The sequence below is a fragment of the Marmota marmota genome, unplaced genomic scaffold (assembly GCF_001458135.2).
Source record: "Marmota marmota marmota unplaced genomic scaffold, marMar, whole genome shotgun sequence".
NCBI classification, from domain to species: Eukaryota; Metazoa; Chordata; class Mammalia; order Rodentia; family Sciuridae; genus Marmota; species Marmota marmota.
In genome coordinates, this window is record NW_025999990.1 from 30,647,620 (window position 1) to 30,662,692 (window position 15,073).

Genomic DNA, 15,073 nt, shown 5'->3' on the forward strand with positions numbered 1-15,073 from the left:
GCCTGGAGCTCGGGATGGCCACTGAGGTATAGGGGAGGAGGAGCAAGGCTGAGTCATCTGCCCTCTCTTAATGTAAAGCTTTGAAATTTATGACTAACATCTGTTATTCATCATAAGCTACTAATTTTCCCTTCCTAAGCAATTCCTTTTATTCTTGCTTGACACCACTGATTCTGCCTCACCATCCCTTCCTTGCCTAAGGCCAGTCGGGGTCTGTCTCCCTGCCCCTTACACATGTCACTGGATCCAGAGATAGGAGTTACCTGCTCATTAAGCTGTATGACCTGTGTTTCTAAATCTTTATCAGATTTGGATGCTGAGCCACTGGAGGAAGCCCTTTTGGCAGAGGAGGGGCGAGAAGGTGTGGATCCCGGTTTAGATGCTGGACTTGATTTAGCTGCACCTGAAAGCAATCAGAGCAAATTATAAACATTGGCGACATTAAACATGGATTTTTTGATATCTTGTTTTAGATACAAACCAAGTGCACTAAAAAGCAAAAAGGCCCATTACAAAAGGGCCACAAAAATGCTTAAAAGTACACAAAATTAAACCATAGTGTCATTGTCTTGGGCAACTTATTTAATTTTTATAAGAACAGTTTCTTTCCTAAGTAACAAGGGATGTATGTTCTAGGCCCTTCTCTCTCCAGAGATAAGAATAATAGTTACAAAAGAACTCCAAGTTTTTAAAAAGAAAAGGTTTTTAGAAAATCTGAAATTACTACCTTGAGTTACTGACCAAGGGCCTACATCAGATTAACACTTTGGAAGAAACATTGAAAAAGAAGAAACATGAATACAAACATTTCTCTTTTAAAATACTCCCTAGCTTCAGTCACCGAAAGGAGTCTAGAAGTAATGGCATCTTCCTAGCAGTGAGTATCCTGATGCCCAAATATTAATTTCTAAATATTATTCTGCAACAAAAGGGCTTCTTGAGAAATGGCTGATCCGGGGTGAGGCAGGAAATGCACAAGGTGAGCCTAGGACACCCTGTACCAAAAAACAGGGATGTGCTCAAGGATGTGCTCACAAGGATCCAGGGACCAACCTAAAGGAGTCCCAAATGGCCACACTGAGACAGTTTAAAGAATAATGGCTGTAACTCACTGTAATACATTACATACATAAAAACTCCTCAGTTCATAATGGGAGGGAAGACAAAGGAAGACAAAGAATAAGATCTTTACAGAACACCATCAGTAAAAGTAGAAAAAAAAATATTAGAAATAGAAAAATCACAATTTTGTAACATCCATAGCTAACTCCAAAAGGCTTGTCCAGTGAACAGTAAAATATCAGATCTGAGACTTTTAGGGATCAAGACATTCCCACATATCAAGGTATTATCATTTAAATTATTTACTACAAAAGGGGACTGTGCCCTTTATAGTGGGAAGTTCTGGGGGTCAGTACCTTATCCAAGTGATCCTCCGAGTATCACATCAGGAAGACCTTGCCTGTCTTGTGATCAGCTCATAGTGGACTCAGTCTAGAACACGGCACAGACATGGGAATGGCTGTAGCCAACAGGGAAGTACAAGGTACATGCAGAGAAGCTGCTGTGCTCGTGGGTTAAGAACTTCCGGACCATTTCTGGGGATTCAGTCCCCTTCCCTTTTATTCTGAACAGGGAGAGGGCAGCTCTGGTTTCCACCACTGCACTGGAGTAGGTGTCCTCCTGTGTGCTCCCCTGCCCCATTTGCCACCATAGTCCTCTATACCCTTCCCTTCTAGAAGGCTCTTGAAGGGCAAGGAACATGTTTTGTTTAATCTTTGCCACCCCAGTGCATCACACAACGCTTGGCTGAACACACATTTGGTGAAGGAACAAATGTCTAAATAAATACATGAATGAGCAAATAAAACGTGATTATGTGGTTTTCAATTTTACAGTTTATTTCCAACTTCACAGTTTCCGATTTTTCTATTTTCTAACAGATTAGAAAGACACAAGAGGTCATAAAGGCAGGTATGTGACAACAGTTACAAGTTTCAACCAATACCCTAATTACAAAGTAGCCAACAGGAAGACTATAAAATTTTTATTTGTGTGTCTTCAGGTGCCTGGAGTCATTAGTTACAGATGCAAGTTACACACACACCCTTGAGAAGCACCTCAGTATTATAGCTTTCAAATATCACCCCTCTGTTCCAAAGAAAAAAATGAAAACTCTTCTTTAAAAACACGGGAAAATGGCCAATACACTTTAAAATAAAAATATTAAATTGGGAATGACTTAAGGAAGTATACGTATTTAAAGGGTCAATCCACAGGGACCTGGAAACCTCACCTGTACATGAGGGTGTCCCAAGGAGTCTAGAGAACTGAGGTTTGTTAGTTACTGAAAACAGCTGCAACAGCTGCAAGGACCCCTCTTCTCTGTAGGAGCCCACACAGAACATTCCTGGTACATTACTTCTGTCTTCCACTGCGTAGGTTCTCCAACTGACTGGGTAAAGCAAACAATGTAGAGGGACAGGCACAGGAAGCAGGACAGTATGACTGGGCCAGAGGCCCTTAGAAGGCAGCCACCAGACTAGGAGTGGGTGAGGGCACTTCTGGTTCCTTCTTATAAGCAATACATTCCACTTTAATATAAAAACAGTCTAAGAGCAAGTACTGCCAACACCTATGACCAATACCTCCTTTTAATAAATACGTATTTATTAAGTGCCCATCAAAGGCCATGTTATGGACATTTCTAAAATGACTAAGATATAGCCTCTGCTCTCCAGAAGCTCACCTAAGAATTCCCAGGCATGGCACCCTCAAACCTCTTGGGAATAAGGCAGTGTTCTGACCCCAGGATGGTCCAGTGTGATTTGGGCTGTGTTCCCTCTGATGAAAGCCCCTGCCTCCTGCCCCCTCCCCACCTACTTTGAATGACTAGATGTACCACCCTTGAGGTCTCGGCTTAGAGTTTGCTTCCTCTGGGCTGCCACAGTGCTCAGAACTCCTTCCTCAGAGGTCACACCAACCACCATGGTATAATTGTTCTCTGATGCTCACTTTTCCCACCAGGCACACTCCACGATGCAGGAGTTCCATCTGTTTGCTGTTCATTCCACATCCCCTAGCCAATATCTGACCCAGACACACTCCATAATGGTTTTAGAATCTACTAAATGACTCCTAGCAGAGGCATCACTCTAGCTAAAGATACCATGCAAGCTGGGAGTTGATGCTGATGTCAAAGTCACCAACTGGAAGAGCCAGAAATATACAAAGAAAACCAAACCAGAGGTGCCAGCCTCTGACAGAGATCCCTTCCTTGGTTTCCTTTCAAGATCACCTTGGGTTTTTATGCAGGCCCCTCACATGGGGAATCAGGAAGACAGGCTGGGAGGGCTGGTGCTCTAGGAGGGAGCAGGCAAGTAGTTTGTGCTGGGCTGTCCCCATCTCTGCTACACTCTTCTGAGGGAAACAGCCCATGGAAGGAAGGAGCTTCCCTCAAGCATGTGACACGCTCCTCACTCTGGGAAGTTCTTCATGAGCAGGTCAGTGACTCTGGTGTGGCTGGCTGCAATGACCAAGCTTGGTCATGAGACTCACTCATGTTCTTATACTCTGCCTTAAAAACAGGGAAGAATCAGAAGCAGATTGCTTGGAAAACAGGGCTACCTTATGTTTTCAGGATATCAAATGCAGCTTGAAGAAAACTGAACTATTTGGAGAGAAGAAGGGGCCATGGCAGGCCAATCTCCAGGCATGGCCATGTATCAGGTGAGTGGAGGAAGCTGGCTGGTGAGACAGGGCCGGGGTGACACGCTCTACACAGGTGGGGCTGCTGTAGTTATTGATGCTCGTGCTGTTCCTGCCACACAGCCTCACAGGAGGAAGCACATCCGTGCTATTGACAGAGCCCAGCTCAATATAATTTGTGTCGGTCTGACTTTCTCAGCTGCTGCAGTTCCAGTCTAGGCCTTCAAATGTCATCTGTGGGGCTGGGATTGCAGCTCAGTTGTAGAGCACTTGCCGAATATGTGGAAGGTGGCCCCCTGACGGCCAGGTGCACAGGGTCCAAGTGAAGGTAAGACCTAAGATTCTGCCTCACCTGTTCAGGAGCCAGGCCAGGAGCACAAAGGACACATCTCATGCAGGCAGAGACCTACCTGGCTGCAGGGCCAGGTCACAATGGACCTCACAGTGCAGAGGGACATGCCCTGAGGTACTGGGTTTGATCCTTAGCACCACATTAAAAATAAATAAATAAATAAAGGCACTGTGTACATCTACAACTAAAAAATATTTTTTAAAAATGTCATCTGTTTCTCAGATCTCATATGGTCAGCTGGGGCTCAGGGCCTCGGATCTGTCACACTGGCCCATGTGGATGCCCCTTACAGATGCCCTGAGATGAGAAAGAGGGCATTAAGTCTGCCTAGGTGTTCTCACTGCTCCACCACCTTACTCACAGGGATGGAGGAACAGCCTTCAGTGTCCTGCACGGTGACATGATGCAGGATGAACACAAGGAGGAAGGGGAGAGAACACGAATTTGAAAAATTTAATAACTTCAACTAAGTAATGAGTATTTGACATTTAAAATTAGGGGGGGGCTTGGAAATTCTGATTATATTGGAAAGAAACTAATCTAGGGAAATAAATGATAAGTGAGGATATGGCACTAGCTAATTGTACACTTACGTCTTCTGAATAAACAGGAAAAATTTTTTCTTTCTTTTTCTTTTAAAGAATTCAGGGTTAAACCAAAAGCTCATCTTCAGAAGAATGAAAGGGAGCCCTTCAAACATCACAAGCTACCATTTGACATGGAAGTAATTTATCCCTCTGGTTGTCACATAAAGAAATGCTAACTGTAAAAAATTTGAAATCTTTTGACCTCCCTATTTTTACTGTTTTTATGTGCTTTATAGGTCCTGTTATCTGTTTTCAAATAATCACACTCTGAAGTATATCTAGCTTCAGGGGCCAGGTAGTCTTTCCCCACTTACCTGGGCCACTATTATAAAGAAGTTATTAGAAAGTTTACCAATGTCAGTAAATTTATCATTGGTATCATGCTTTTATATAAGCTAGTGTTTATATTTCAGTATTGCGAAGTGTCCCAATAATGTCCTGTATAGAGTCCAACACTGGTTTTAGAGACCCAAGTCCTCAATAGCTGCCTTCCTCTTCTTCCCAGAATGCCCCGCTCTCCCAGGGGATCCTGCTTATTTCTGTGCCTTCCCATGCCTCTTTCCTCAATGGTGCTTATGCAGAAAACCATTTAGATAATTTAAACAACACAATTATATTGATATAATTTAAATTTATGTAATAATTTTTAGAGAGGGCTGCTACTCTGGCTACAATACGGATTTAGATTTTTTTTTTCACGTATCAAACATTTCAATTTTTTTTCAAGCTGCATTTAATGATGTCCTGAAAACATAATTAGTGGTAGCCCTGTTTTATAAGCAATTGTTTTGCCCTCAAGCTTTTCTCTCCCTCCTCAATTTTCCCTTTCAAAATAAAAAGGAGTTTCAGAAGCAGAGGAAAATAGACATAAATTTGTAAAAGTCCCTGTAATTCTCTGAATCTACCCACTGGATATGGTCACGATTTACATGGCCAGTCTCTGAGCAGTCGTGTCTTAATTATTGCCTTTAGGATTTGGTGCATAAATGTGATTCTAAGGCATTTTAACCATAGTTGTAAAAAAACAGCCGAGTGAGTGGTCTGACTCACTGCCTTAGTGAAGCCCAATGATCACTGTGTCTAATGTCAATAATTAGTAGTTTGCTTCATGTTTATGGAAAAGGCTACATTTTGGGCTCATGAGGCTCAATGGATTCAGAAGGGTGAAGCAAATAAAAGCACTGTACTTGGTTTTAACCTTGGGGCCAGGGCTCTGCTAGAATTTAGAAATATTCCTCACATAATTTACTAGGTTCCTTTTGCCAAAATCATAAACAGAAGAGCTAAAAATATGACATTAATACTGTTGACAAGAACCACAGAGACATTAAAAACATGAGCGCGTGCGCACTCAGGAAGCCACTGCTCTTCTGGTCATCCTCAACTTGTCTGCTTTGAGAGACTGTTCCTCTCCCCACTCCACCCCCACCCCCTTCTTGTTCATTGAAACCCCACAGAACTGAAACTGGGGAAAAGCATCTGGGCCAGACTGATGAGAAGAGAGTTTCCATAAGAAGAGAACTTATGGGGACTTAGTGACTGACATCAGAGCCATCAGACTGCATGTGAGTGACAGTTTCTACACAATTCTCATTACTGTAAATTGACATAATAAAGACTTGAGCCTTTCCTTAAAAAATGGCTGTAGACCTTCATTTTGAACACCCTGTGATCTGCTCTGAAGGCAAAAAACAAAAAACAAAAACACACACACACAAAACCAGCCTTCGTGGCCAGAGTTTGGTCCTAATGGAACTTTAACAGGGTTCCAGGATCCTGGTTCAGAAGATCATTAAGAGGGCATTTCTTTTATTTTGAAATTAGCAGTTCATGGCCCTATGGCTCTGTCCTTACCTATGCGGCCAATGGCAAAGTCTGGCTATTCTTTTTTACTACTTTGGTGTCAGCTCATAAAAGTGGGCAGCTTGGGCTGGCTCCGCACAGCAAGCATGAGCCATGAACCATATTGATGTGGGGATGAAGACCTGGCATGGGACTGAACTCCTTCAACCCACCTCCAGGGAGGCAGGAGAGTGGGTAAGAGTGGGGCTCTGCCCTGAGGCCTCCACAGGAATCCTGGCTGTTGTTTGCTGAGTGGGCTGACTTTTGTTGCCAAACTGCTTGCTTTAGGTTTAAGATAGAAATAACAAATAGTGTCTGCTCCCCAAACTTTGGAGGAATACTTGGAAAAGTCTTTTACAAAAGCCTGGCACATAGTAAGTGCTCAATAAATGTTAGCCCTACTCACTATTCTCACTTAGCAAGAGAGACTTGATTCAACAAATGATGCAAAAGAACACTGGCTTCCCAGTTCTAGACACTTGCAAAATAAAAACAAAACTGCTAATAAGGAAATGAGACTGACTTTTATTAAAGAACAAAAACAAAACTTCATAAAAACTGATGAGCCTATAACCTATCAGTGGGCTCCAGGGCCTAGGATCCCCCACTCCATGTACTCTTTGATGGTACTAAAAATCAGTGTTTTCTCTAGCTCAAGTCTCTGTGCTCCTTCTTAAATTACTTTGTTTGTTAGTTTGTTCGTTCATTCATGTGACAAATATTGATCAAACCCCTACTATATACCTGGCAAGTTAATAGGCACTGGGGATAAAATAATGAAGTAAGCACAAAAGATGCCTAGTCATGTGGAATTCATGTTCTAACAGGGGGATGGAGACAATAAACAAAACACAATAAATTAGTAAGTGACAGAGAAAAGAAGAAAACCAGTGCTTTGGGAAAGGGAAAAGCAGAAAATGGAGCAGGGTAGGGTAAGGAGAGTCAGGATGGGGTGGGTAGGAGGTGATTTTACATAAGACCTTGGTCTTCAGTTTCAACCACTCACTCAAACCTGAGGGGCTTCCACAGGCTACATTCATGTGAGTCTGCTCAGAGTGGAAGTCAGGAGCACCTAGCACCAGCAAGGTAATGTCAGGTGCTTCTCTGGGTGGAAGTGTTTTAGCAGCCTAGCAAGGAAGTGAGAGGCACCAGACAGGATCACCCTGGCTCCAAAGTCTCACTCGTCACAGAGGCCAACAACTCTTGTACCAACTCCAGGATCACTACAAGGGATAGGACAGAGGCAAGAGTAATCCTTAGGTCTTCAAGGGTGTGATGAGGAAGTTAGATCTGAACCCAGAATTGAGGGAGGTGAGGTAGGTGGCCATCTGACAGCCAGGTGCACAGTGGTCCAAGTGAAGGAAAGACCTAAAGATAGTACCAGGATTCTGCCTCACCTGTTCAGGAGCCAGGCCAGGAGCAGAGAGGGCACACATCATGCAGGCAGAGACATACCTGGCTGCAGGGCCAGGTCACAATGGACCTCACAGGCTACCATCAGATGCCAGTGCAGAGAGACATGCCCTGAGCTGGTTTGAAGAGGCTCACTCTGCCTGCCAGGTGGAGTACAGACTGCGAGGGCAGAGGCAGAAAGAAAGGCCAGGTAGGAGGCTGCTGCAGTCAGTCCTCTGGGTCTGCACAGGATGAGTTTTGTTTTTGGTAAAGTTGTGATGGTTTTAAAAAACCCTATTGTATACCCCCACAGAACGGCCACCAAATGCCCATCAATTTTACAGTCTCTGAGTTGCAATGTTAACAAGAGAAAACAAAGAAGACATTTTCTGCAATCAACAGCATTTGCCATTGATTCCAAGGGGAGGGCTGAAGGAAAAACAGGCAGGGCTAAGAGCTATGAGTCAGCCTGTGTCCCTCCCAGCCAGCGCTCAGGGGTCATCGCACAGCACAATAAAAGGGCTTGCCCCGGGAGAGCCCAGCAGCAGGGCATACTGCAGGTCAGGGGCCTCTGGAGGGTGTGGCTTCTGCCACAGAGCCAGCAGAGCTCCGGGGACCCTCCGGACCCTCTAGGCTGACCAGGCCCTATGATGGGCAGCAAATGGAAGCGCTCACGTACTGAGTTACTTCTGCCCTGCTTACTGTCCCTGCTGGGGATGATGTGCTTATTTTTAGCCATCATGTGATTCTCCAGTATTTTCCAGGCTCTACTTGAGTCACTCTGGTTTCAGAGAATTTTTCATAGGGGAAAAAAAAATTCAGGAAAGCACATTTTAGAATGGCTTCGATCTTAAGTAGTTATTTCAATCTGGTGTGTTTGTTTTTTTTTTTTTTTTTCAATCAACTACTGGCTTATCATGCCTCTTGTGCGCTTTGATAGAAAATTAAGATCTGAAACATATTACATACCAAATCCAATGACTGCCTGAGTTTAGAATCTTATTTTTAATTGTTCTTAGCAACAGAAATGGTGAGGATCCCTTTAACTTAATAAAACCCACATGCTCAAATCCTAACAGTGAGATCAGGAGCCCTTTGCCTGTTTATGGTGGAATCACAGCCCAGCACACTGAGCAGCCCACGGAGAACAGACACACACAGGTACTGCCACGAAGATGCCACCCTGGTGCCATTTACCTCTGGCATGTAGCACTCACGTGAGCAAGAAGCTTACCAAGCAAGATGGCCATTTTGAGGGAGCCCAAGTACTTAATTACTTTATGACGTATAGTCCTTTAACTTCAGTCAGAGTGCCCGTCGACACGCAATGCCCCTGTTCTGATGGTGTTGTGCTCCAGTGGCACCATCCGTCCCAGCACACAGTCATGGTCTGCGCCCACACAGCAAATCAAAGCTGGAAGTGAGAGCTGGGAGCAGGGCCACTAGAGTCGTCCGCTCTCCTTTACCTACAGAAAATGCTCCTTTTCCTGGGTTCTCTGCTTCCCCAACCAACAGCCCAACTAGGCACGAGTGGATCTTTTGACCTTGGTCTCCTCCTGGCCCCTACTTCCCATAATCATCAAGCTGTGATCATACCTTCATAATCCACCTGGCTACCACCTTCACTTAGGCCACCTCTCCTAGGTGGCTAGCTAGTCTTTTGAATTGTAAGTGTACCCCCTTCTAATGCCTTCTCTGTAAGGTGGAACAAATTCCTGCTTAAAGCTTTTAAAGACCTGTAATAGTTCCCATTATAAACTCTGTAAACCTCTGTACCAACAAACTCTAAAGTGACTCCCCTCACCCTATTCCAATGACCTCTGCTTCCTGGTCTTAACATTTGTATAATAAACTCTCCTTGAGGGGGTGTGTGGGAACCTGTGACTGGTTCTACACAACAGAGGTGGTGGGAAGCCACTCACACCAGCATGTTATGATACACACGCCTGTGTCTTGCTGGTGAACATGCTGGTGAGACCTTCTCCACTAGCCTTGAAGAAGCAGCTGCCACAAGGTAAGCACTCTGTCGGAAAGCCCAAATGCAAGGAGGGAGGAGTCGTCTCTAGGAATTGAGAGTAGCTTCTAGCAAGAAATGAAAGCCCTGATCCTATAGCTGCAAGGAAACTGTCAAGTATTTGGGAGCCTGGAAGTGAATCTTACCCTAGTCGAGCCTCTGATGAGACTAGAGCCCCAGTGGACACTTGGATTGCAGCTTTGTGAGACCCTAATGCAGAAAGCCCAGCTAAGCTGTGCCTGGACTTTAGTATTCGTGAACGCATATATGTTGTTTTGTGCTGCTAAGTTTGTGATTCTCGGTTCCTTTTAAGGTAATAACAAGGGTCCTGTCTGATTCTGCAGCCCAGTATCTCAAAACATCCACACAGAACAACATGCACTTCACTGAACAGAGCACATTCTCTTGAGTTCCACATTGTTTTTTTCTGTCTGGAATGCTTGTCACCACACCCTTTATCTGGCTAACTTCTACTCATTCCTTAAGTCTTAGCTGAACTTCACTTTTCCCAGAAACCTCAAGAGATCATGCAAGACAAGTTTAGGTAGCCTTCCTGTGCTCACCAGTCTCCAGAGTCCCTTGCAGGCCACAGCAGACATTGTTGGGAGACTGAATGAATGAATGAGAATGCAAGCAGAGCTTTCACAAAAAGGGCAAGGAAAACCAAGAAGTAGGACACATTTATTCTTCTAAGAAATATTTTCTGAGCTCCTGTGTAGTGTGCTGTGACAGTGTTACTGTGCAAGGTGTTTCTCAGGTGATGAAGATGGCAGGAGAGACTTCAAAACCAGCCCCATGGTGGCATGATCCAAATGAACACTGCCAGTGATTCCAGTTAAATCAACTTGACAGACAGCACGTGAGAGCCTCTGGGTCAGCCAATGGGGAAACACTGACCGAGCAGGGCAGAACTGGCTTATAGTTTAGTTTATCCAATTCAAAGAAATTCTAGACAATTCCTCAAGTCAGAACTGTTTTATATTCTGCCCGAAATACCAAGTGACAAAGAAAGGCATTGATAATAAAGAAAAATAGGTTCTTGGGCAATCTGTGATATTCTGCTCAAGGAAACTGACGGTGACTACGATATTAGTTTCTTTCGAAAAATGACAAGGTTTCCTGTCAAGCTGAAAAGCAAAACAGCAACTTATTGTACCTTTAGAGAAGAGGGTTGACCCAGCCAGGACAATGGGTTTAGCTGCGGAGTCAGCAAACATTTCATACCCAGGGAGCGGCTATGTAAGAATGACCCAAGGCCTGTTGTGAAAGGACCCGCGCTGCTCTAAAAGGACTAGAGCCACTGCTTCCCCCAGTGCAGAGGGGACAACAATGGAAGCCATCAGCCCTCTCAGCAAAGAGCTGTGTGAGGAATCAGGAAATAATGCCAAATTTGTCTCAGGGGCTTACTCTTCACTTTGAAATCCCTCGGACCATTTGTCCAGAGAAATATATGAATTGAAGGATTAAGAAACCAGAGATTAGTAATCCTACTAATCTGGGGCTCAGCCTTCTGGGCTTTATCCACATTTCTGCTTTAGGGCTGATAAGAGACCTGGAACAAGTAGCTTCACATTTCCTTCATTTATAAATGTAGATAAAATACAGCAACTCTTTCTCATTCCAAATCCTATTGAGAGGATGAATGGGAACGTTTTCAAACTTTAAAAATTTATTTTAAAAAAGGTAAATGCCACACCAATAGCAGTGTGTGTGCTCTGCTGTTTCAAGGATCAGTAATATTGAGTGCTTTTCATTTCCTCTTTGCACCCCACAATTTGAATTCAGTTTGTGAAAATTTACTGTGGTTCAATACAGTGCAGGGAGAAAATAAGAGTATTTGTCATATTTGAGAGTCAATATGATCAAATGGTGTGGGCTCTGGAATCAGTATTAGGCTTCAAATTTTTAGTACACTACTTTTAGTGACCCTGGTAAATCACTGAACCTCTCGGGCCCTTAGTTTTCTAGATCCTAAAATTATAATTGTATCTTTTAGGATTGTGGTAAAGCTAAATTGAACTAATACACCAATCAAGTGCTTAGAATAATAGTTGGAACTTAGTATGTGCTCAATAAATATTTGCTAGTATTACTGATTTCCTGTACATTTTAAATGTTTTCCTTTCCCCTAAGTTTCATGAAAAATTCTATTCGTATTAGATTTAGATTTTAAGAGTGGAAACAATAACAGCACAGCATTTCATAGGTTTTGATCTCTGGCTTCACAAAATTCTAGTTTTAAAGAAAACTATGTACATACTTTGATTCTAGTAAGTCAAAATAATTAAAAATCATAAAATGAATTAGTAGCATCTGTTAAAAATGCTGTCTCAGTAGGCAACCAAATTGGAATAGAAATGAAAAAATGCATGCCTCTTTCAAAGACTCTCCCAGGAGATTCCTATTTGAAAATCCTGAATTATTCTTGCTTCTTTGCTCTTCTCTGTGCCCCAAACACCAAACTCGGGGATGGGGTTGTGGCTCAGCAGTAGAACACTCGCCTTGCACATGCGAGACCCTGGGTTTGATCCTCAGCATCACATAAAAATATATGAATAAAATAAAGGTATCGTGTCCAACTACAAATAAAAAATAAATATTTAAAAAAACCAAAAAAAACACCAAACCCACAGATATTTAGGATGGTGGTAAGATAGAGCACTGTTCACATTTTATGCTGTGGTTTTGTCACCATTACAGGTAGGTGCTATGGTCTGAATGCTTGTGTTGCCCCAAATTCCCATGTTGCAGCTAGATCTCCGATGTGATGATTTCAAGAGGTGGGTCGTTCAGAGGCAATTGGGTCCTCTGGGCAGCCCTGGGGAATGGATTAAGTGCTCTGACAAAGAGCCTTGGGGAGTTTCCCTTTTTTACCACTTGAGAACACAATGTAAAGGTGCCCTGTACAAGAAATGTCTATGAGAAACATGTCCTCACCAGACATTGAATCTGCTGATTTATGATATTTTGTTACAGTGGCTCAAATAGATTGTGATAGTAGGAAAATGTGGGCTCAATTATTCTTTGCAACGAAAGTATCCTGATGCTTATCAGTGTCCCTCGTATATTGTATAAATGATAGGCAACTGAAAGAACAAAACCACCACATCCCTCTCCTTCTGGGGAGAAGGGAGTCTCCTCTAAGAATTTAATTATGTAGGCCATTAAAGTGATTCTTAACATCTTCTCCAGGTCTTACTGATGTAGCTAAGGGAGCAGCTACTAAGTGGTATGCAGTTTAGCAATGGGACAGTTTCTTAATATGAGTAGGCCTAAGGGACACAAATGCTGACATGGGACAGGCACTGAGTGAAAAGACACAAACATCATTCTACATAACCTTTGTTCAAAAAGATGCCTTGTTAATTATGGTGCTGGAAAGAAACGTATCTCTTCCTTGGACTGGGCTGATATGGCTTTATCTCTGAGAATGGAACATTCGATCCTGGCAGTAAGTAGGTAGTAAGCAGGAGGGTATGTTGTTAGGTGACTGGGACTAGGAGATAGTATCAAGCAAGTACCTTGCTGGGAAGTTGTAAGATATACGGGAATGACTCATCTTGATGATCTCATCATGAAAGGACAAGAAGGGTGCCTTTGCCTTCCCTACCGGTCTCTGGGAAGTCACATGCTATTATGAACTACCCCAGTAAAGAGCAGATAAGGGAAAATGTATTTCTTAGAGTAAATGATGACTCTGTGGTGAGACCAATATCAGTGGTTAAAAGAAGGAGTTTCTCCAAAGGTAAATGGAGACTTGCTTCTTGGCAAAAATAAGACCAAGGAAATTCTACCCAAAGGCACAGGCTGGAGGTCAAGGTTAGGACCTCTTGAGTGGCATTTAACTTCTTGAGTATACATACCCCCTTAGACTCTAATCAAAGTAAGTCCCTGTTAAATCAAAACATCAACATCCTTTGAAGCTTTAGTATTCACAATATCTAGGACATAATCCAAAATTATTCCAACACATGAAGAGTCAGGACAATATGATGTATTCCCAAAGGAAAATACAATCAGCAGATGTCCACCACAAGGTGGCCAGGATGGTGGAGTTAGCAGACAATAACTTTGAAGCAATGACCATAAGTATGCTCAGTGAATGAAAGGAAAATATGCTCATAACAAATGAAAAGGTAGGCAAACTCAGTAGAGAAAGAAAAAGAAGAAAAATTAAAGACTGACCTATTTTTTTGTGGTGCTGGGATTGAACCCAGAGTTTCACACATGCCAGGCAAGTGCTTTACCACTGATCTACATTACTGGCCTTAAAAGAGAACAGTTAAAAACTGAGAAATACAATAGCTAAAATGAGTACTGTACTCAATACCAGAATGGAGATGCCATAGGGTGGAGAGGATAAACTTGAAGATACATCAACAGAAAACAAAGACTGGGGAGGAAGTCAACACTGCTTCAGAAAACTGTGGTATAATTTCAAAAGATCTAACCTATAGGTAAATGAAGTCCTAGGAAGATTAGATGTAAAGAAGAAAGCTAAGAACATATTTGAAAAAATAATGCTGAAAATTTCCCCCAGATAGATTACAGATTCAGAAAGCTTAATGAACTCTGAAACACAATAAAGAGAAAAAGTTGACTATACCCAGAGAAAATGACATATTACGTACAGGAGAAGAAGGATGGCTTACGTTTGGAGGCTATCAGCGTGAATAATATCTTTAAGGTGCTTCAAGAAAAAAGACAGTATGACTGGTTTAAATTCTTTATCTAGTAGAAATATTCTTTAAGAATGAGTGGAAAATTAAGACAGTCACAGAAAAAGCAAATCTAAAAACAAATTTGTTACCACTGAACCTGCACTATAAGAAATATTAAATGTTCTTCAGTCTAAAGAGAACTGAAACCAGTAGGGGTCTCATACGTTCAGAAATGAAAAAATGAGAAATGGTAACTATATGAAAAATAGGCTATTTTTTCCCCTTATTTCTTTATAATACGTATGACTGTTTAAAGCAGCACGGCCTACTAGAAGTGTGTGAACAATATCATTTAAAATTTTCCAGTGGTCACATCAAAAAGTTAAAAAAGACCAATTTTAACATATGAAAAACACATACCTACAATATAATTCCTACATGGAATCAGTATGAAATTATTATTTATATATATATATATATATATATATATATATATATTTTTTTTTTTTTTTTTTTT

General features: G+C 42.3%; 1 protein-coding gene across 3 annotated transcripts in view; it reads right to left on the bottom strand.

Annotated features, from left to right (window-relative positions):
* Mapre2 (microtubule associated protein RP/EB family member 2) overlaps positions 1-15,073 on the bottom strand; it is a 159,560-nt gene that overhangs the window by 14,636 nt on the left and 129,851 nt on the right. For all 3 annotated transcript variants that reach the window (XM_015482443.2, XM_048806339.1, XM_015482442.2), the window contains one exon: positions 264-403. In XM_015482443.2, the coding sequence (XP_015337929.1) occupies positions 264-403 (140 nt within the window). The remainder of the gene's footprint in view (positions 1-263; positions 404-15,073) is intronic.